The sequence below is a fragment of the Engystomops pustulosus genome, chromosome 3 (genome assembly GCF_040894005.1).
Source record: "Engystomops pustulosus chromosome 3, aEngPut4.maternal, whole genome shotgun sequence".
In the NCBI taxonomy this organism is placed as follows: domain Eukaryota; kingdom Metazoa; phylum Chordata; class Amphibia; order Anura; family Leptodactylidae; genus Engystomops; species Engystomops pustulosus.
The window spans coordinates 155,427,498-155,450,798 of NC_092413.1; the positions used below are offsets into that span (position 1 = coordinate 155,427,498).

General features: G+C 43.1%; 1 protein-coding gene across 1 annotated transcript in view; it reads left to right on the plus strand.

The window, feature by feature from the left end:
* MELTF (melanotransferrin) overlaps nucleotides 1-23,301 on the plus strand; it is a 50,868-nt gene that overhangs the window by 15,228 nt on the left and 12,339 nt on the right. The window contains exons 3-12 of the mRNA XM_072142685.1: nucleotides 1,838-1,937; nucleotides 3,653-3,835; nucleotides 4,074-4,218; nucleotides 10,854-10,918; nucleotides 13,198-13,385; nucleotides 15,476-15,656; nucleotides 16,326-16,477; nucleotides 18,648-18,744; nucleotides 21,783-21,977; nucleotides 22,980-23,136. Of these exons, the coding sequence (XP_071998786.1) occupies nucleotides 1,838-1,937; nucleotides 3,653-3,835; nucleotides 4,074-4,218; nucleotides 10,854-10,918; nucleotides 13,198-13,385; nucleotides 15,476-15,656; nucleotides 16,326-16,477; nucleotides 18,648-18,744; nucleotides 21,783-21,977; nucleotides 22,980-23,136 (1,463 nt within the window). The remainder of the gene's footprint in view (nucleotides 1-1,837; nucleotides 1,938-3,652; nucleotides 3,836-4,073; nucleotides 4,219-10,853; nucleotides 10,919-13,197; nucleotides 13,386-15,475; nucleotides 15,657-16,325; nucleotides 16,478-18,647; nucleotides 18,745-21,782; nucleotides 21,978-22,979; nucleotides 23,137-23,301) is intronic.

The window sequence follows — 23,301 nt, forward strand, 5'->3', positions numbered from 1 at the left end:
CACTACAAAATATTTATGTGAATAAACTCATGCTAAATGGGTGGTTTTTCAGAAACAATTGGAGGCAACCACCTACTTGGCTAGTAAGAGCTAATTCACAGAAAACTGCCAGGCCCCATGTGACATTCCAGACCCGTTAAAGGGAGCCAGTCATCTGAAACTGGCCTAATAAACTACTACCAGCATGTTGTCTAGTTATCTGTTACACCTTACAGATCTTGTTTCCATCACCCAGAAAATCAACTTTGAAGTGAAATGTAAATTGGTAGTATAAGTCAAGGAGTTTAACATGGAAATCAAGCTCTCCCTTCCTCTGAACACCACCTCATGTGACTTACATTGTGCACCATACTTTAGAAGATCTGGTTAGTGATGTCTCTGGGTGCAGGACTATCAATTGCAGTGAAGGGGGCTTTCGCAGACAGGAAAAGCTTGAATTCAGTGTTATGCTCTCTGCGTCCTTGACTTTATACAACAAATTTACACTCACTTCAAAGTTGATTTTCTGGATAATGCCATCACACTGGGTCATGAAAGAAATATGATGTGGAAGCTGCTCAACTGCTTGACAACATACTGGTAGTGGTTAATTAGGTATATTTCTGCTCACAGTTTCCCTTTGAGGGCACTCAAGGTCATTTAGTTATCACTTTTAATAAACCCTCCCTGAATGCACAGGAAGTGAAATAGAGTTGTCCACACAACCTCCGGTGTGGCAAAACACTCACTCTGAACGACTATCCAAGATAATTCCGGGGGAAGTGAAGCATAGTGGTGACATGTGTAAGGCACTGATGTACAGTAAAAGACCTGACACATTCCCTCCCCTTGAATATATGTTTTAAGGGCTTTGTTTTCTGAACTATTTAATATTCCATGTGATCTACTGGGAATCTGCCAAAAAAGTTCCAAATTGTGATATGCACAAAAAAATTTAGTTGCCGCATTTTCTTATGTGATTTGGCTTTTACAATTGTCCCATTGAACTCCACCTCCCCCTTTTTTGGCTCAATATGATTATAGAGATACCTCATTTCTCCATATTTACTGAAACCTGGTATTTTTTTATACTTCAGTGTATAGAGCTGAGCAAGATGGGCAGATGTTTTCATTGAAATGATTTTGAGAACTCGTTGACCTTTTAATCACGTTTTATTAACATTTTATGGGTTCCAAAATGTTGCAAAGCAGCAATTGCGACATTAGGACATTTTTACATTATGGCATTCACTACACGGATACTCAGTTTTATATGTTGATATCCTGAGTATTGTAGGACAGAAAGATACCTGAATGTTTATGATTGTATTTGTTAGGCAATTGTTTTGTGCAACATGTAGTAGCTCTTGTACTTAGGGGCACCTGACTTAACAGCGCCAACGGTCTTCACTCTATCTGCGCATGCGCCTAGTTCAACAAAGGGTTGATAGTCAGGCGGATGCAGGTATGCAAACTCCGTTGGGAGTTGCGTAGCCTCCGTAACCCTGTGCTCAACTAATTGAATCAACAGGTCTGCAAGAATATGCAGGGATGTGCATTTTTAAATTCAAAATCGAGGAGGACGAGCTGTTTGTGGAGGGGGCACTTACTTTGAGAAACAATGACCACGCCCATGGGGCGACTAGGCAGGGAGCCAGGTAAAGTTTTATAAAAGTTATTGCTTGAAAGAAACAAGTCAGAAATCCTGGTTTGAGATATATTTGGTATTGACTCTGGGCTCATGGGAGAACCTAAAAACATTGTTCTGGTGACAGGTTCCCTTTAAGGAAAGAAACCAAAAAAAAAAAATTCTGTATTTTACTGGAGCCATACCTTACCCTGTTATTACATTATACAGGATAATAAGGCAGATGCTGTTACTGTCAGTGGCATCCTGACATATAAAGCTGGAAGGTGGTACAACCTAAAGCCAGTGGTTGGAGAAGTATATGATCAAGGTAAGTGGTGCTACATATTCTGCACTTTGCATATAAAATCATTGAGAAAAACCAACGCACTCATATAGAAATGTTGGATTACTTCAAAACTCTTTAACCCTTCATGTTTTATAGAAGAAGGAAGGGGAATGGGAAAGAAGTGTGTTCATGCATATTAAAACATCACTTTTATTAAATACCATTTAAAAGGAATATAGAATGATGAAGTGCTCACAAAAAATATATTGGTGCTGATGCATTAAGCATGCATTAGATATGGCTCACGACTGTGTGTACAGTATTGAATATTGTATATTGCGCATGGGGCTCCCCTTGATTAAACCTCTGCTGGCAGAATAAATAACTATGTCCCACTGGCTTATGACACACCCATGTGGGAACCAGAGTGGACAATTTTTATATTATAGGTGATCACCTTACATTTATTATATTCTCTAGAAGGCAGCTATATACCACTGGTCCCTAATAGTGTGCCACCAAAGCCCCTTGCCTCAGAAACTGTACCACACTGAGCAGTTTCCTCCTCTCAGAACTCTGCTGCCTGGATGATGTCTCAGGCAACATTGATGGAGCTGCAGCGTTCTGGTGGTGACCTAACTACAGAGTGTGGGCGGGTGCAATGGGCACTCCGCTGTGGAGTACCGGTGTAGACCCAGTGGATGGATGGAGGGTAAAGTGGCCATTGCTACCTACACTGTCCCTATATTGATTCTACCCTTACACTATAGTCAGGGTCCGACCCAACGTACGTTTCGCCAAGATGTCTTGGTGTTCAGTGTAAAATGGAGGAAACTGCTCCATTCCATCTGTACTTCTGAAGCAAGGAGTTTTGGTGGCACATTACTAGGGACCACTAGTATATAGGTGCTTCTTACAGAATATAGTAAAATAGAAGGATAGCAATTAGAATATAAAAAAGGTTCCTATTTGTCCACTCGGGTTCCTTCCTGGGCCTGTCCAGTAATCAGATTTATTGCCAATCAAGCACATTTCGGGCCAGCTAGGGGGCCAGCTTCTGCAATCTGCAAGTCTTCAGGATCTACAGACCCAGGTGCAACATCTGTGCACAACTTTGAAGTAAAATGTCAATGAGTTGTATAAAGTCACAGAGATGGAGAGTTAGCACTGTCAAACTCTACCCACCTGATAACTTCCCTCATGTGTGATTGTACTTGACCTCAGGAGAACTGGTCATTGATATTGCTGGATGCAGGGCAGTCAATTACAGCAGATTCTGAGGCAGGGAGAGCTTGACTTCAGTGCTAAATTAACCACATTATTGATTTTATGCAACCTATTTACATCTCAATTCAAAGTTTATTATCTGTTTGATACCTCCCTGCAGGTACATAGAAAGAACATGATCTGGACCAGTTTAAGCTGCTTCATAAAAAACTGAGAGAGGTTTAATATGACTATTTTTGCTGATGACTCCATGCCGAACCCTATCTCATGTTGTGTCCAGGCTAGAGATAGCCCAGCAAGCTACTAAGGCCTACTTTTAAATGTACAATGTTTCCAATCAACTCATCATTTTGTGCTAATATTAAGAAGTTTAATGCAATTCTAACAACTTCTTGGTGCATTGTGTCAGTAATCGTATGCATATAATGATCTCCATTTACCCAACGGCTTTTTAGGTAATTTCCCCTTCACTTATCAAGGACAAATTGTTTTTCTGTTGAGTAATTAATGTATATAAATGTTACCTACAGGTGTGGGGACGTCATATTATGCAGTGGCTGTTGTCAGGAAGAATTCCACCATAACAATAAATAATCTGCAAGGTACAAAATCTTGTCACACTGGTTATGAAAAGACTTCAGGATGGAATGTACCAATCGGGTATCTTATTGAAAGCGGACGCATGTCTGCCATTTCCTGTGACATACCAAAAGGTAGGAGTAGAAATATAATTTTGAATCAAAACTAGAAAAAAACTTGAAAAAAGATTTAGAATTTATGTCGGCCATTAGTGTTTTTTTATCCTCCGTCTTAGAATCTCTGTGTCTCACAATGTACTTATGATAACAAACCTGTTTGGTTAAAGTGTTTGGCCCATTGTCAATGAAAAGAACCTATATTTTATTATATATTCAAACTTTGGATATTTACAAATTCTATTTTTGCTTAAAGGAGTCAGTGATTTCTTCTCCAGAAGTTGTGTACCTGGAGCTCAAACTTTATCACTCCCCTCTCTTTGTGGTCTTTGCAATGGAAACAGCAGTGATGAAAATCAGTGTGGGCAGAATCTGTACCAGGACTACGATGGAGCCTTTAGGTATTCACAGCCTGATGTTTTATGTGTTAGCAGATAGATTAAGAAGGAACACACATCCACAAATGATCCTTTATCAAAGGAGTTGTACCAACTTAAACACACGAGGGAATTGTTGATCAGCTCACCAATTGTTTGCTCTTGAATGCTTCTACCAAAACCCAGTACTTAATCCACAAAAGAGGTTCTTGAGAGTGCTGGCGGTAACCATGTGCCTTACTCTGCATTTCAATGGAATTGAATGTAGCAGATAGATGAATACTCAACCTGACGCTCCATTCAGTAAGTGAGAATGGGTTCCTCATCCTCACTAACTTCCGGATCATTTCTCATGATTGATGTGGGTCCTATTAGTCGGGACCACAACCATGGTGCACTATGAAGTTTTTTGCATTAAAAGGGTATTCCCATGAATACAAGTTTCTTAAATGTACTCAGGATAACAAATTAACATTTTCTCAAATTCATTGTTATTAACAAAAATACAGCACACAGATATAAGTTCAACCTGTCGCTATCAGTCCTGGTGTGCACAATTTCAGTTGCCCCTGGTTTCCAACCCTGTATCTTCTGACTTTAGGGTCAGCAGCCATCTTGCTTTTCTGTCTGACGCTGTGGAGCTGAGCTCTTCTCTGAGATGTAGCAGAGCTGGAGACTGTCATGTGTTATATGCATCTCGTGTATCTCATCATCTCTCATCTCTCTTTCTATGTGTCAGATAGTAGTGAATGTTCAGAAGCTAAAGGAAAGTGTATATAAACCTCTGCCCTGAAAATCTAAACACATTGGGGCACATTTACTTACCCGGTCCAGTCGCGATCCAGCGGCGGGTTCTCTGCACTGGATTCGGGTCCGGCCGGGATTTAATAAGGTAGTTCCTCCGCCGTCCACCAGGTGGCGCTGCTGCGCTGAAAAGCATTTTAACGCGCCGGAATTCACCGAGGCCGTCTGAGTGAAGGTAAGCGGGTCCCGAGCGACACATTTTCGGTTCTTAAATGCGGCGGTTTTTCCGAATACGTCGGGTTTTCGTTCGGCCACGCCCCCCGATTTCCGTCGCGCGCATGCCGGCGCCGATGCGCCACAATCCGATCGCGTGCGCCAAAATCCCGGGGCAATTCAGGTACAATCGGCGCAAATCGGAAATATTCGGGTAACACGTCGGGAAAACGCGAATCGGGCCCTTAGTAAATGACCCCCATTGTCAGCACACAGCATCTCATAGCACTAGAGCTAAAACAGCAATAAAACTGAGTAAAATTGTAAAGTAAAGGGTTAAAAATTATCTTTATTGTGTTAACATCACTAGTCGATTGAAATTTGAGAATTTTCATTTATGGGCAAACCCCTTTAAGATATAAACAGGAAGATGGCTAGGGAGCAGGAAATGTATGTCTGAAAAGCTTGTGCAACACCCTCGCCGATGCAATGGCGAGGTAGTGCTTGCGAATACGTCCCACCTGTAGGTAACACCATATTACACTACATGGTCCTTATAGGATCAAAGGGGAAATTGCAGTGGTTAATCCTGCCTGGCAAGGCAGATGTTAATGTATGATGTAATTATGTCAACCAATGTCTGTGTTACATCCTGTGCTCTGTAGCTGAGATGTGATTGGAGGAGCAGCCACCACCTGACCAAAGGGAGGTAATAAAACCTCTGGCCCAGAATGTTCTGGAGCACTCTTAGAGAGTTAGACTGAGAGAAGTCTCTCCGTCTATGTAGTGAGTGAGTGAGTAAATCTCTGTCTAGCCCATACCAGAGCAGGAAGAGCCTAGCCCCTGCCTCTGAAGAGTGGAGCTATTAGACTAGAGTAGTGTAGTGAGGAAAGGGGTATCATCCTACCTTCAAGGGTGATACCTGAAGCTCTACAGGACAAGCTGAAGCTTCCTATAAGGACACAGCTGCCACCCAGCCTGCCCTCTACATCCAGGCTGGTGAACTATCTCCTGAGGCTCCCTCCAACTCACATCTCGGCACTCCATCTACCTGTTAAAGGCTCGTTTTCTGCAGTTCCTGCCGGTTGCAATAAACTGTAAGTTGTTTGCTTCAACTTCTGCCTCCGTCTGGTCCCTGCTAATACGGCTGCCTTCATCACCGGCACCCTGTCCATCACCCAGAGACTCACACTTGGGACATTAAGGGGTTGCCCCAGGGAGATCCGCTATAGCAGCCTCTCCCTCATCTTTTCTTGCCAACACCTCCCTGCTGGAGACCTGCCAGGCTGTAGGACAGCCCTCCGGTTCCCCGTACCAAGCACCGTGACAATAGCGTGCTTAGGCCGCAACCGCCAGCCACTCCGGTACCGCGGGCCCCGGCTGACTTCAGGCCTCCCCGCAAGGGCTAGGCCCCGGTGGGGGATGTTGCAAGTGGCGTCACGAACAGGATATAGACTTCTGTGCCTTATTACGGCATTAAAGACTTTCCTTTATTAAAAGACTGTGCTGCCTAACCCTGCTGCCATCCGGGTTTAGGCCTAAGGACTTGTGTGTTTCTGAACTGCGTTATACTGCTGCCACGTGCTGCCGAGCGTCGCTCCAGCACTCCAGAGGTTAATCCTGGCAAGAACTGTACCCGCTCTGCTACATCCGGCGCTGCCGCGCCTGAAGATTTTTACCTCAGAAACTGTGGCGCAGCAGATAATTCAAGCCCGCCAAAACCTTCACTGGCGGGAAATCCAGATGACGCACAAAGCTCCACCCACGCGCGAATGGCGTGAACCCCGCCTCCTGTGGCGCAGGAAAAATTAGAGCCCGCCACAGCTCTTGGCGGGAAGGACTCAGACTCCACCCCCTGGCCCGAGGCGGACGTCCTGCCCTGCCTCAGAGAAGCGCCAGTTCTCAAGTGGATGTTGAGCGGTGAGGACTGCATCATGTGGGGTCCTCCGCCCTTCCCTCCTGTGGAGCGACCAGACTTCTACGAAGTCTTTGAAACGATGGTGGTCGTCTCTGCACAGCCCGTCCGACGACCTTCCGCTGGACATCGGCTGCATCGAGGAATTACTCGGGCTTTCGTCACCCGGACCTGCTACCAGACGGTGACGCACTACCCGATTCCTCCCGGGCGGATCCTGGTCCCTATCCCGGCTGCCATCCCGGTAGCGCGGGCCCACGTGGAGGCGCCACGTGGAGAGGCCCCGACTCCTGCGGAGCCAACGCCTGGGCCTAGTACGACCGCTCCACCTGCTCCGAGGTCTACCCCTCCGGCTACGCGGCCTGCTAGCCCCGCTAGGGTGGTTCCTGACCCTCCGGTGGTTCCTGCTCCTGTTCCGGCACCTACCTGTCGCCCCAGGAGATCCGAGCCTGCACCGGAGCCACGAGCCCCAGCACCGGGACCTCCGCAGCCTCGAGGCCGAGGTGAGGCCGCCCGCCGGCGACTCCGAGACGCTGTCTCGGACCAGCGACGCCGAGAAAAGGAGGCCCAGCAGTATATGGCCGGCCGATCCACAGCTGGAGCTTGGGTCGAGAAGAACCGCACCACCGGCATGGTCAGGTTCTTCGACAAGCGGAAGGGCTATGGCTTCGCTACCCAGGACTATACCGGACGGGAAGTATTTATACCCCGCCGGTCCGTCAAGAGGCCTGATCTGCCGGAGAGCCAGCACAACCTCAAGCCAGGCGAGTGTATAGAGTTCTCCCTGCAGGAAGGACCGCGAGGACCCTGGGCGGCTGGAGTGATCCGGATCCCCGACTCCGATGAGGACCGCTACTACCCGCAGGACGACTGGTATGAGGACGACGAGTGGCCGGAGTCTCCGAACACCTCTTCCTCCTCGGCTGCAAGTCCCCGGGCGGTGACCCATGTGAATGCCCCATCCACGGTAATCGTGAGTACGGGTCCCATTGCCATCCATGGGCCGGGCATGATACAGGGCGCCACCCCCAACGGTTCCCCTGCTGGGAGCATAGCCAGGTCCCGCGGCTCTTCCGTAGGTGAGGACATCCCGGCTGGTGAGCCTTGTCCGGAGGCTTCCACTAGGCCCTCTTCTCCAATTGTCACCTACCAGTGGGGTGATGACCCGGCCCCAGAAGAACCGGAGCCGGAAGGAGCCGCGGCGCTGCCGCAGGTTCCCATTTATTTCTTCCTGGACCCCTCTGTGGTCCCTGGCTCAGTTGAGCCCCCGGCTGGAACAGCCGACACCCCGGGCGACAGCGCTCCTCCCCCTGAAGGTCCGGAGGATGTTGCTGCACCTGCAGTACCCACTACTGCCACCGGGTGTCCCCAGCCGGCATCTACTCCCGCTGAGGATACACAGGACTCCCCGCTGGAGCCGGATCCTGTCTTTGTTGAACCCAGCGATGCAGAGTAACCCCTGAAGGGCTGTAGCCCACTTCAGGTATTGTACTATGTAAATATTGTGTATATCTCCACTTACCCCAAAGAGCCAGAGACTTTCCTGAGACTCTTACCCTTATTTATCTCAGTCAAGAGACATACCTTGAACTGATTATTGTCATGTGCTATGATAGCACCCTTCCTCTGCCACAGCAGAGATTTCTTCAAAGGACTCTGTCCCTCTCCAAAAAAAAGAGGAGACCCTTTGCTTCTTCATTGCACTTTTCCCCCACATCAAGGGCTGTACCCAGAAGATGGACTTTGTCAGTAGAGACCTTCTGAGAGACTTTTGCCAGATACTCCAGGGAAAAGTTGCTATTGCTATTGACTATTATTTTGCACTTAATGCCTTCCTTTTTAGGTACGGACATTCTGCATGCACTTTTTATGCCTTTTCTTTCCAGGAAAAGAGACATTTGCTACCGTGCTACCCTGAGTAGCCTATCCACCTCTGTAACGTTTGTAACGTTCAAGATGTGTACCCATTGGGCTCCTAAGCCAATGTGAATTAACCTGTTTGCACACTGTCATATATGCCAGTAGTCTGCATTAACCCTTTCATAGGCTTTTCAGGTTGTAGTGTGGCTGTGTCGGATCGTCTCTATGTAGTACAATGTTTTATTGTGTCACATATGCCAATGTATGCATATATACACTATATAATTGCCGCCAGGGAAGAAGCGTTGATCAAACAAATATACAGGCCTTGGTGCAAGGAGTGGATTACAGGACATGACACCACACCTTTCCTACTGTACAGTTCGGTTTAATGGCGTCAGCGACCAACTGTCATACAGCTACATATTTTTGTCTTAGTCCGACACCAACCCAGGTGCCTGTCTCCAGGACCATGGGCGGTTTGTCCCTACACCTCACATAGCCTGCACTTCCTCGAAGTGCCCTTAGCCCCCTCTGTGCCCCAAAACATCTGTAGTCGAGCCGAGGGCGGCTCTTTCAATTGCCCCCGGGGTATGCAACACCCTCGCCGATGCAATGGCGAGGTAGTGCTTGCGAATACGTCCCACCTGTAGGTAACACCATATTACACTACATGGTCCTTATAGGATCAAAGGGGAAATTGCAGTGGTTAATCCTGCCTGGCAAGGCAGATGTTAATGTATGATGTAATTATGTCAACCAATGTCTGTGTTACATCCTGTGCTCTGTAGCTGAGATGTGATTGGAGGAGCAGCCACCACCTGACCAAAGGGAGGTAATAAAACCTCTGGCCCAGAATGTTCTGGAGCACTCTTAGAGAGTTAGACTGAGAGAAGTCTCTCCGTCTATGTAGTGAGTGAGTGAGTAAATCTCTGTCTAGCCCATACCAGAGCAGGAAGAGCCTAGCCCCTGCCTCTGAAGAGTGGAGCTATTAGACTAGAGTAGTGTAGTGAGGAAAGGGGTATCATCCTACCTTCAAGGGTGATACCTGAAGCTCTACAGGACAAGCTGAAGCTTCCTATAAGGACACAGCTGCCACCCAGCCTGCCCTCTACATCCAGGCTGGTGAACTATCTCCTGAGGCTCCCTCCAACTCACATCTCGGCACTCCATCTACCTGTTAAAGGCTCGTTTTCTGCAGTTCCTGCCGGTTGCAATAAACTGTAAGTTGTTTGCTTCAACTTCTGCCTCCGTCTGGTCCCTGCTAATACGGCTGCCTTCATCACCGGCACCCTGTCCATCACCCAGAGACTCACACTTGGGACATTAAGGGGTTGCCCCAGGGAGATCCGCTATAGCAGCCTCTCCCTCATCTTTTCTTGCCAACACCTCCCTGCTGGAGACCTGCCAGGCTGTAGGACAGCCCTCCGGTTCCCCGTACCAAGCACCGTGACAATAGCGTGCTTAGGCCGCAACCGCCAGCCACTCCGGTACCGCGGGCCCCGGCTGACTTCAGGCCTCACCGCAAGGGCTAGGCCCCGGTGGGGGATGTTGCACTTGCCTTAGATAAAAGTGCTCCATTTGAGTGAGAAAGATGAGCTGCAACACCAGACACAACCCATGGACATCATGAGGACCTGCTACCCAGAAGGGAATAGCAGATGCATATCGTACCTCTCACTATAGTTGGTGTCTTAAGGTAAATATGGGCAAGCATACTGGAGCATGTATAACTTTCTATTACCCCAAATAACATTGATTTGTTAACACAGGAATACCCCTTGATAACCATTGTGAGATTAGAACTGTCAACACCTCAATCTCCTAATGTATTTGATAATTTAATAATGAACTATTTGTTAATTTGGTCATTTATAGTGTACTGTACCTTCAAAATGTTAAATATTTATCTCCTTTGTGTCTTCAGGTGTCTTGTAGATAGAGGGGATGTAGCATTTGTAAGGCACAGCACAGTGCTGGACAATTCAGATGGTATGTCTATTTTAAAAACCCCTTTCCAATATACATCATAACTTTAAGGAGCAGGCAAGGAGATCCCCTTAGCAGCTGTACTGTAACTGGCCGCTGACACCCTGCTGTAGTTGCTGTAGCCCCATAAATGTTGCAGTCAAACAAGAGGGCATATGCCACAGTAAGGTTACCTGCACACGGCCATGATTTCATCCATGTGCTATCCATTTTTTGTGGATGGCACATTGACACATTAATATTTATAAGGACCTATAAATGTTTGTGTTTTATATTGATCTGTGACAACGCTGTAGAAAACTCAGAGCAAGTCCTATTCCCGCCTGTGTTGGTGGCAGGAATAGATAGAAAATGATACAATGGATTAATAAACTCAGTTTAACCAATCAACTACTTCACCCCAATTCATAGATATAAATTACAGCAATCTGATAAGGTGGTACTTCTTAATGATAAAACATAACCTTTAATAACATGCTTATAAAAATGATTGTATTTAAAATGCTACCTGTAGGTACCAAGATAAGGCTGTACAGACCGGGCGTATTGGAAGATCTGTACGTGGTACTGTGCTTTGCCTATATGCAACAATGTAAACGTACACATGCAGATTTAATATAACAAATCACCTTACCATGATTCAGATGACTCACAAAGGTCCCTTAGTGTCAGGTATGATTGAATCCCGGAAAATTGCATACAGAACCTTTGGGGGGAGCGGAGGAAGATATCTATGAGGCTATCCTGCCCCTGCCAAATTCATGCTGAAATACATGCCGCCCTTACAAGGGCAGTACCACAACTGTGCCTAATTTGCCCCACAGTGGTGGAAGCATAAGCACTACTTGCTCCTAGGTCTGGAAGCTAATGATGCTAGCTTGAGAAATTTAGGGACAGTTGGGATTGCCCTTGTAAGGGCGGGAGACAATTTGTTATATTAGATCTGCTTGCGTACGTTCACATTGTGGCATATAGGCAGGACATGGTATCGAATCTTCCAACAGGCCTGGTCAATACAGCCTAATCTTGTTACCTACAGGTGGCATTTTAATACAATTAAATACAATGCGTTTTATAAGCATGTTATTAGGTTATGTTTTATCACTAAAAGTAATAGATAGTCTGGGGGAATGTGAAAAATACAACACGGGTGTCATCCGTGTTCTGTCCACATTTGCAGGTCAATCAATATTTAACACAATCATGTCACTCTTAAAGGGGCTGGAAGAAGTTACTGGCATCACTTACCATTATTTTTGTAGATAACAAAACACTCTTTCAGCAAATTTGCTCTCCTAAAGCAGTAACTCTTTCCTTGCCGAGCCCTATCATTTGTCTACACAGGAGTTTATTTTATCTATATGCAGGAGAAACTGTGTAACTGTGGGACTGGGGGAAATGTTATTTACTAATTTCATGGCTGCCTCTAAAAAAAAGCTTAGAAATGGGAATCTTAGAAATAACTTTACCATACATCTCTTTACTAGGGAGATATATTGTGAATGTGAATACATATTTAGAACTAAATAAAAATATTATTAGACTTCATATATCACCTCTACTGTGTTTAAATTATTGTGAAATGTTTTCTTTTTTTGTCTCACTATGGCTGAGACTGAAGAAACTGGGATTAAAGTCAGTCTCACACATGCAGGAGATTCATGTCTGCATTTTGACATGTAATGCATGTGATCTAGATTGTGTTTGTGCTTAAAGGGGTTGGCCACTTGCTTTTGCCCATTTGCCCTAAGTTGCCGTTTTGCCTTTACTGCCTAGTAGATCATTCACAAATTGATTGACCAGTCCTGCAACTTACTTTTGTGCTGGATGCAGACCCTCCATACTTCATTCTTTACATCTCTGAGTTTTGGTGAATAGAAGGAGCTGTAGCAAGAGAGTTATGACTCATCCTGCTCCCTCCCCCTCCCTTTCCCTGTGGCTGTCAGTGTACAGACTGGGAGAAGAGAGCAAGAGTGACGTCACATGGATGACCTGGAGCAGAGACAGAGATGGCAGTGAATGTGTGTGTGTGAATGCAGAGGGCAGCATGCTGAGAAGAGGGCAAGGCTGCAGCTTTCAAATGAGGCAAAGACACAAGTGCATATACATGTAGAGACATATCTAATAGAAGAGATTTTTTGAAAAGTGGCCAACCCCTTTTATTTTCTAACCCAACAAATTGCAGCCTAGTATTTCTCTGCACATATTTATAAAGAAATAATCCATTTGATTTTTAGAACTGCATAAAGATTAATTAACACTGTTTAATTTACATAATGTAGGAAAAAGTTCGGCACCTTGGGCAAAGGATATCCTGTCATCAGATTATCAGCTGCTGTGTCGGGATGGGACCCGTGCAGATGTTACTGAATGGAGGAGGTGTAACCTGGCAAGGGTACCATCTAATGCTGTAGTGGTCAGGTCTGATGTGGATGGATCTCTTATTTACAAGATGCTACATGAAGGCCAGGTAGGTCATGAACAGTGTGCGCTATAGGCAGGGAGTTCTGGAAAGGAGTTCAAGCAGCACACTGTCACGGATAAGGATCGGACCTTGTATGTTCAACTGCAATAGTTGAGAGAAAATCATTTTCCAAGCCAGTTTTACATTCTAGCCATTGAAACGTTTGTTTAAGGAATTGTCTTAAAGGACATCTACCACCAGGATGAAGGAACCAAGCACAATAACATACTGGATCTGCTCTTCTTTTAGCTTCTTATGCCCTGGTTTTTACAAAAAAAAGGATTTTATAATTATGCAAACGAGCCAGAGGTGCTCCAATGATTTTAATGAAGCCTCTCAGGCTCATTTGCATACTTTTAAAAACCTTTTATTCTTAAAACCAAGGGCAAAAGAAGCAAAAAGAAGAGCAGATCCCCAGAGGGGACACACACCAGTATGTCAGTGTGCTTGGTTTACAATTCCTGATACTGGTGGTAGATTTCCTTTAATACAAATCTTCTGAAGTATATGTCCTCTATATCAGTTTGCTGGGTCTCCAGCACCCAGTAACCCCTGCTGTTCTTAGCAGCTGATAAAGGTGAGAATGAAGTAGGAAGACGGCTCCATTATCTGTATAGTGGCTGAATTAAGTCACTGCTCCCATTCATATGACTATACAATTTATTATAATTTATTTATACAATGTTTGCTCACTGTGTCCTTCCCTGGGCATCGGTGCTCAGAATAGCTGGTCTAGGTATTGGACCCCCACTAATCTGATCTTCTGCACCTATGCAGTGGATATATTATTAATCATTTTAGCAGTTAAAACTATATATTTCTAATAATAGAAAAAGAAAATAAATATCATACTAGATAAAAACACCTGATTAGCATGTGACCTCATAGATATTTAATATATGCATGAAAACACATCTTTGAAAGGCAAGCTAGATCAATAGAAATTTAGCCAAAGTCCCACAGGAGTACACTAAGATAGCGGGGCTGGAGAGTTATTAGAGATAGACCTTTCTACAAAGGTTACAGGAGAGTGCATGCCATTTTCAGCTTTTACATCATTGCATTTCTAGCAGGATTGTATTGATCTCAGACCAGCCTACAAAGGTTTATCGCTTAGATGCTTCTTGTATTCAGCTGTTCAATGACATGTGAAAGCTCATCACAGATGCCAGTGAGATCCAAAATCCAGGGCAACGTTAACATTTTGTTTTTTAACAAAAAAAACCCAAAATGTTCAGGAAAGTTCCTAACATACTGTATATGCTGGATGTGTTAGATGGAGGCTAAAAGAGTATCAGTAAACATTACCAATCTTACCCTGCTGGATAATATAACAAAAGCGTCCATTTAGCAGAGGCCATAATAGCCTAGGGAAAATGGATGCCACTGTATCACATCCACCCCCAGCCTGCACAAAATGTGTCCTTAAAGGAAACCTGTCATCAAGAACATGCACAGAAAACCATATTCACCCCTTCCCCTCCGACCAACTGTGCAGCTGTTGAAAAGTGCAGGGCAGGCATCCCAGCTTAAATCTTACTTTTCTGCTTCTGTCTATGTTGGCCCTGCCTAGGGGGTGCATGAAATATTGAGAAGATCTGCAGTTTCCCACACGATGATCACTGCTAAATTCACCATGCAAGTGAGAGGGACAGTGTTTTGGTAACAAGAGGGAGATGACTTCTTGTCTGCTCAAGTTAAGATTTGAAAAGGAGGTGTGGTACACTGACAGGCTGGAAAAAACTTGACTCTTCTCTTCAGAAGTTGACTCATGTTTACTCATTTGCATATCAGGTATTACTGGTGTGAGGGTTAAAATTATGGTGACAGGTCTTCTTTAAGTGTTCCCTATATGGACAATTATGACAGAATGGAGACACCCAGAACCCCAGCAGCAGCAGATTACTGTCAAATGACAATATTTACTCATCCTTCTGCTGACAGAGGGGGTGGGGGGCGCTGACATGTACCACTGAATATACGTGGATACATACAGCCTTATGTACTAACAATATTGTAATTAAACAGAAGGAAAAAATATAGTGTGAACCAAACTTAGGATGCCAATTTCTAACTTTCTTCTATGTTTTGTACAGCAAAAATACAACAGTCCCAGCTCCAGCTTCAAAATGTTTGAATCTTCTACTTACAATGGCAATAATTTGCTGTTCAAAGATGCCACAACAGAGCTCAGGATGATCTCTAACCAGACGTATCATTCCTGGCTCGGAGATGAATTTCTGCAAGCAATGACTGGGATAGATTGTGACCGCGACAGTAAGGACATTGTCTAAACTCTGATACTGTACTGAACAATATTTTTATGACTTGTTATGTGTTTCTAATATGGTTACTTAAATATGTTTTTTTATCTATAGAGGTTGCTGTCTATTTAGGGGGCAAAGTGACTGGCAGGTGCGTGTTCATGCTTACGCATAGGACATAGTGCCCGTTACATTATCCTTTAATCGTTCACTGTGAACCAAGTGTCTAATTTGCTTTTGGAGTGTGTGACTGCAGCAACAAATTCCTATTGTACTTCAAATAAGGCACAATTCCCAATTTTTGAGCTAAGTTCTCTGGGCAGGTTTAGGCTCAGATTTGTTGGAGCGTCACAAATACAGATACAGACAGTGTTGGCTTCATGCTGAGGTTTTTAATTCACTTTTTGTTTTGTGTGTTACACTAAACTTCCTTCTTCTGATGTTTTAAACATAATTTAATAAAAGTTATCTGTATATAGTTCTGACCTATAAGATCTTTTTCTGACAGTTTGCAAAAAGATACTGATACAAGATACAAAATTATGTTGGTGTATTTGGTGTATTTATCCTTCAAAGACTATATAATATAATATAATATATAATGTAAAATGATTGTATTACTGCTATACAACTTCCAACGGTATGTGATCTGTCAATGATTCTATTTATCTAAACTTCATAGAGCTACCAAAATCCCTGCGTTGGTGCACCATTAGTACAGAAGAAATCTGGAAATGTGCAGATATGGCCTCAGCTTTTAGAAATAGGACACTGAATCCGCCAATCCAGTGCATCTCTGCTGAAACCCATGAAGATTGTATGAGACTTATTCAGGTTAGCATATTCTATATAAGAAAACTCAAACAAATACATTATAGATGTATTTTATAAAGAGTGTACACTGTAGAATAATAATAATCTTATTATGTAGATTCCATAACATTCCGTAGTGCTATGCAGATATGGGGACCTTATACAAATATAATAAGACATAACAGCGTAATAAGATTATCATATGAAGCAATAGGATTAAGGACATTGCTTGCAAGAGCTTTACAGTCTATGAGAGTGAATGGGTGACACAGCAAATCAAATGTATAATTAAAGAGAACCTATCACCAGGATTTACCCTACTACATAACTAGCCCCAAAAACTGCAACAGAGAAAATAAAAGGCAAAAAGGAACAATGCATAAAACACATAGCCTTGAGGTTCTAAATTCAACAAATGAAGAGCTTTTAGAGCAGGAGCCCGGGGAAATCCCAGATGATAGTTTAAGAACAGAGATGATGGTAAAAATGGGTGAGTTGAGTAGGCTGCAGTAAAGAATATGGGATAGATGAATGAGGAAGGAGGTGAACTTCAGGCGCTGGAAGGTGAGGATGTACAGGACCCATCACTGAAGCAAATTTTTGAGGCAAGTACTGCTCTGACCAACCAGATGGATTATTTTCAATAACAGGTATGTCGGAAGCGAGCAGTCATGAATAAATATGATGACAGACTCAGGGAGGCAGAAAATAGAATCTTTGATACTGAAGATATATTACATATGGTACAAAAAAAACATGTAAAAAGTTACAATTGAATATAAGATGATGAAATTAGAGGATCTGGAGAATCGATCAAGAAGAGTAAACCTGAGATGTATAGAAATACTGGAAGGCGTAGAAGGAGATAATATGATGGGTTATATGAAGGATTGCTTAAAAAACATCTTTGGTCATGAAAGTCTTATAATGAAAGAAATTTTGGAATGGGCACATGGTATATTCCATTTAAACTACTACCCCAGGTAGTAAACCTACCTATATTATTAAAAATCATTCTTTCAGGAGATAGAGATATGATCCTAAACAGAGCAAGGGAAATAGAGAAAATAAAGATAAATGGTTAGATGGCAGTGTTTTCTCATATTATTCTGCAGAAATACAAAGGAAACATAAGACATTTATAGAGTTGAAAATGAAGCTGAGAAAAGAGGAAGTTAAAGGGATCCTGTCACCAGGGACCTCATTTTCACTAAAGACAGGTTGCAGAAGCCCATCACACCTGCAGTGCAAATATTTATTTCTGCCTTTTCTAAGCATTTGCATAACAATATAATTGTGTGTTATAACTTACCTGGCTCTGACAGAATCCTCTGTGTAGCCCTAGGGGTTGGGCTTCGGTTTGGATTCATTTAAAAAAACAACACATGACTTGTTTGTGCTGCAGACTGCTAAGCTCTCAGCCCTTACCTTTGTGCTCCTGTACAGCTCCTGTACAACTCCCCCCTCCTGTGCTCCCATTTCTGCCATATGGGATATGGGGCGAGGTTAAAGGTGGAATGGATGGAGATAGGATCATTTAGCAGATATGAGAAGATAAAATGAGAGCATTATCTTGGAATATCAGAGGTACTGGAACATTTCATAATAAAATTGCAATATGGGACGAGAGTGGGACGATAATAGGTTTTCTTTCCCAGAAATAAAGTCATGATAAATTGGGATAGTTGACCATTATTAAAAAGTATAAAGTATGTTTGCAGAGGGCTCACAGGCCGAGGCCTCTCCATACCTGGAAGGTATTTGCAGCATATTGAAGCAAACACCCACTGGAAACACCCACGATTGGTGGTAACTTACACTGCCATCACTGCCAGCAAAGCTGCCAGTGGTTTCAATATGATTGTGTCGCCATCTTGGTGAAGATAGTCGCTCCCCATATCTGGAGACATTTACCTATTTAGATGAGTTGATTCGCTATATTGTTTCACTTGTGATTCTATTACCAATTCATAGATTGCTCTATTTACGCAGCTCATATAAATAAAATAATTGTTAGATAAGCAAATAAGTGGTTGGTAGAGGCATTATGGGAGACAAGAGGATTAACTAACTGCATCTACCAAAAAAATTCTAAATACTACATGCAATTTTCTTGTTGCTCCATTACCTCTCATTAATAACTTAAAACCAATGCTCTAATGCAGAATCACTGTCTGCTTTATCCATTTAGGAAAAAAAAGCTGATGCAGTAACACTGGATGGAGGAGACATCTATACAGCTGGGAAAACATACGGGCTGGTGCCAGCAGCTGCAGAGAGTTATGCTGGTAAGTGTTTAATGCAGACAATCACAATATACTTCTATATATATATACACTAGCTGTATATAACTGCTAACAAAATAGAATGGGTTAACAAAAAAGTATTTTATTTGTATCTATCTCTCTCTCTGAAGGTTTTTGAGTGTCTCTAAATGTCTTTGTCTGTGTCTATCTGTCTCTGTCTCCGACCATCTCTGACTGGCCTTCTCTGATTGTCTCTGTCTTTCTCAGACTGTCTATATCTGTCTATATCCCCGACTGTGTCTGTCACTGACTGTCTCTGACCATTTCTGTCTATGGGTGTCTCTGACTTAGTTTATCTCTGTATGTATGTCTCTGACTATCTCTGTCTCTGGGTTTCTCAGTCTTTCTCTGTCTCTGATTGTCTCTCACTGTTGCTGACACTGTCAGTCTCTGACTGTCTCTGTCTCTGACACTGTCTGTCTCTGACACTGTCTGTCCCTGACAGCGGCTATCTCTGACTTTTACCGACTTTTCTCTGAATGTCTCTGTGTGTCTCCGACTGTCTCTGTGTGTCTCTGACACTGACTGTCTGTCTCCGATTGTCTCTGAATGTCTCCTGCTGTCTCTTAATTTCTCCGACTGTCTCTGTCAGTCTCTATCTATCTAACTGTGACTGTTTCTGACCATCTCTGTATTTGTCTTTGACCATCACTTTGTTTATGGGGGGATCTATCAGACATATCTGAGAGCCGAACTGTTCTAGTTGCTGATGGCTACCAATCAAAGCTCAAGTTTCATTTTCCCACTACAGCCAATCTCTGATTGGTTTCCATGTTCAACTGGAATAGTTTTACCTCAGACATTTCTGATAAATCTCCCCCTATCTCTGTCTATCCATCTTACCTCACACATAAGTTGTCTTATACTCATTGCCTATATTAACCAATCAAAGCTCAGAGCTCACATTAATGACCTGTGGCAAAAAATAGCAACCAATCATGGCTCAGCTTCTAATGGCCGCAGCAGACAATGGCTCCTGTATATGGTGGTTAATAAGTGCATTTTGTAAAGCATGGGGGTTAAAATTTTGCCTAAAAACCCTAGTCTATGAATTTCCCTAAGTCACAGAGAAAATTTGGTAATTGTAAATGCAACAGCGCAGACCCACACAAACACCCACACACTCAGCTTTATATAATATATATATTTATCACATTCTATGTGTGTGTGTGTGTGTGTGTGTGTAGATTTATTTGTGCACACGAAATATAAATGCTTGAAGTGATTAAAGACAAAAAGTTTGGAAACACCCTCTCATTCATGACTATAAAAATTGTAGATTCAACCTGAAGGCATCAAAACTATGAATTAACACATGTGGTATTATATACTTAACAAAAAAGTGTGGAACTGAAAATATGTCTCATATTCTAGGTTCCTCAAGGTAGCCACCTTTCCTTTGATAACTGCTTCAAGAGGTAGTCACCTTGAATGGTCTTAACAGTCTTAAAGGAGTTCCCAGAGATGCTTAGCACTTGTTGACCCTTTTGCCTTCATCTGGCCTGGAGGCCAGGTCATCTGGCGTAGCACCCCATCACTCTCCTTTTTGGTCAAATAGACCTTACACAAACTGGAGGTGTGTTTGAGGTCATTGTCCTGTTGAAAAATAAATGATGATCCAACTAAATGCAAACCGGATGGAATTGCATGCCGCGGCAAGATGCTGTGGTAACCATGCTGGTTCAGTATACCTTCAATTTGAATAAATCCCCAACAATGTCACCAGCACAGCACCCCCACACCATCACTCTTACTCCTCCATGCTTCACGGTGTGTACCAGGCATGTAGAGTTCATTTGTTTACCTTTTCTGTGTCACACAAAGACATGGTGGTTGGAACCAAAGATCTCAAATCAGACCACAGCACAGATTTCCATTGGTCTAATGTCCATTACTTGTGTTCTGCTGCTGTGGCATTGACCTGGTCTCTAATCTGAGCTGCTGTTAACCTGCTATTTCTGAGCCAGTTTCTTTGTAGCGCTTGATAGTTTTTGCAACTAAACTTGGGGACACTTTCAAAGTTTTCCCAATTTTTCGGACTGACTGCCCTTAGTTTTTTAACGTAATGATGTCCACTCATTTTTTTTAGCCATAATACAAATAACATTCTATTCATTAGGACTATCAGCTGTGTATCCCCCCTGACTTCTGCACAACCCAACTGATGGTCCCAACCGCATTTATAAGGCATGAAATCCTACTTATTAAACCTGACAGGACATGTCTGTGATGTGGAAACCTTTTCTGGTGACTACCTCTTGAAGCTCATCAAGAGAATGCCAAGAGTGTGCAAAGCAGTGATCAAAGCGAAAGGTGGCTACTTTGAAGAACCTAGAACAGTGGTGGCGAACCTATGGCACGGGTGCCAGAGGTGGCACTCAGAGCCATTTCTGTGGGCCCTGAGGTTATCACCCCAGGACAGAGTTCACCAGACAGGAAGACAGGAACAAATTCACCAAATCTTTCTGCAGTCCCAGGCAACTTTAGAGATACTGCTCTCAGCGCTATTTTTAAGCGACACCTCATTGGCTGTTGAAAGATTGAAAGATGTGGAAGAACAGATAGCAATACGTTACTGCTTAAAATGCCATGTTGGCACTTCACTGTAAATAAGTGGATTTTGGTTGTAGCTTGGGCACTCGGTCTCTAAAAGGTTCGCCATCACTGACCTAGAATATAAGACATATTTTCAGTTGTTTCACACTTTTTGTTAAGTATATAATTCCACGTGTTTTAATTCATAGTTTTGATGCTTTCAGTGTGAATGCAGACTAAATTGACATGATATTACTCCTTGGAGTAGAGCAGTGTGGATGCACTGGCTGCATTGGCTGAAGTTACTGTACCCAAAGATATTATTGGCTTACATAATGCTAGTATGTGACATTTAGAAACCGAATCATATTATTATAATTGTTGGATTTGGAAGACGAATATAACATGGCAACAATAATATAACATTTTATATATAATATATATATACCGTATATAAACACCCTGATGTTCCTTTATCCACCTAGATAACGAAATATCTGACAACTACTATGCCGTTGCTGTGGTTAAGAAAACGTCTCCTGATTCCTTTACCTTTCATGAACTGAAGGGTAGAAAGTCTTGCCACACTGGGTATATGAGATCAGCTGGATGGAATATCCCTATTGCTCTGCTCATTAGAAGAGGTCTGATCAGACCAGAAGGCTGTAATTTTGCCAAAGGTGCGTACATGGGAAAGATCAATGTATTATTAGGAATTGTATAGCCTATTGACATTGTGGTTAAGAAATAAGTATTGCCAATGCCACTTATAGTGACAGAGTTAACTGACAAAACCGTAATACGTTTGGGTAACATTACATTCACATATGCATTAGCTGAACATTCGAGTACTTCTGTCATACGTAAGTATCTGTATACTTTTATGGATCGAGCATAAATATATTCAGCATCAGTATCTGCACCTTCCCGCATTTTGGCTCCACTTTTTTGGTGGTGATTTCTCCTTAGGGAGTCCCTTGACTTGCAAGACAATTTTCCATCCTAGTACTTTTTGTTCTGCATGTTTAGGGTGTTTCCAGAGGGAGGTAATCATCCTTATATGGGAAATAAAATCACTGGGAACCACCTGAATGGATGCTCTGCAGAGGCCGGGCACAGATGTAATACAGTTGTATTCATTCCCCATAGACTTTTATATCATCCACTAATTTTCATGCATCTTTCCATCCTGTGTTTTCTGTAGGATGCAACCTATATAAGTCTATGGATGCGCTCAGTGTATGCGCCGAGAGCATTCCTGATGTATAAGAACGTATCAAAAAACATTGTGTGATTGTAGCCCTACTGAGCAGTGAGTTGTTGACAGAGCTTATTTAGTGGATGCAGTCATCCTTCCACATCCTCCACTACCGAATTGTATCATTCTGCTGAGCAGTTTATGGCTACATGAGGTATCTAGATGCAGGACCCACCTTTGGATTCTCAGGTCCTTTGATGGGTCAGCCCGACCATGTATTTATGTACATGTGTACAGAGCTGTATTTCCAGAAAAATGGTCTGTGTGTCATCCATATGGTATCTGTTTTTGCGGATTGTCACTATTTTTAATATGACAGGTCCCCTTTAAAATAAACCAGTTTGATTTTTCTTCTGCATGTTTTAAAAATAGGACATGTCTGAAGAATAAGAATATCTTTTTTTTTTCTCTTTATTTCCCAAAGCTGTTAGTGAGTTTTTCTCTGAGAGCTGTTTGCCAGGAGCAAACCAAAAAGAGTTCCCACCCAAATTGTGCCAACTCTGCAAAGGAAATGGATCTGGAGGCAACAAATGTGAAAGCAACACCAACGAACAATACTATGGGTATAAAGGGGCTTTTAGGTAAAAAGAAAAGGCTAAAAGTATCTATCTTTTTATATGTTTGTGTGTCTCATGTTAATTAAAGATTTCTCGGTGTGAAATGACAGTAGCTTCTCTGTACATCAAGCCGCTGCTTTGACAGATTCATAGTGATGAGATGTCATCTGAAGCATTGCTGGAATCAAG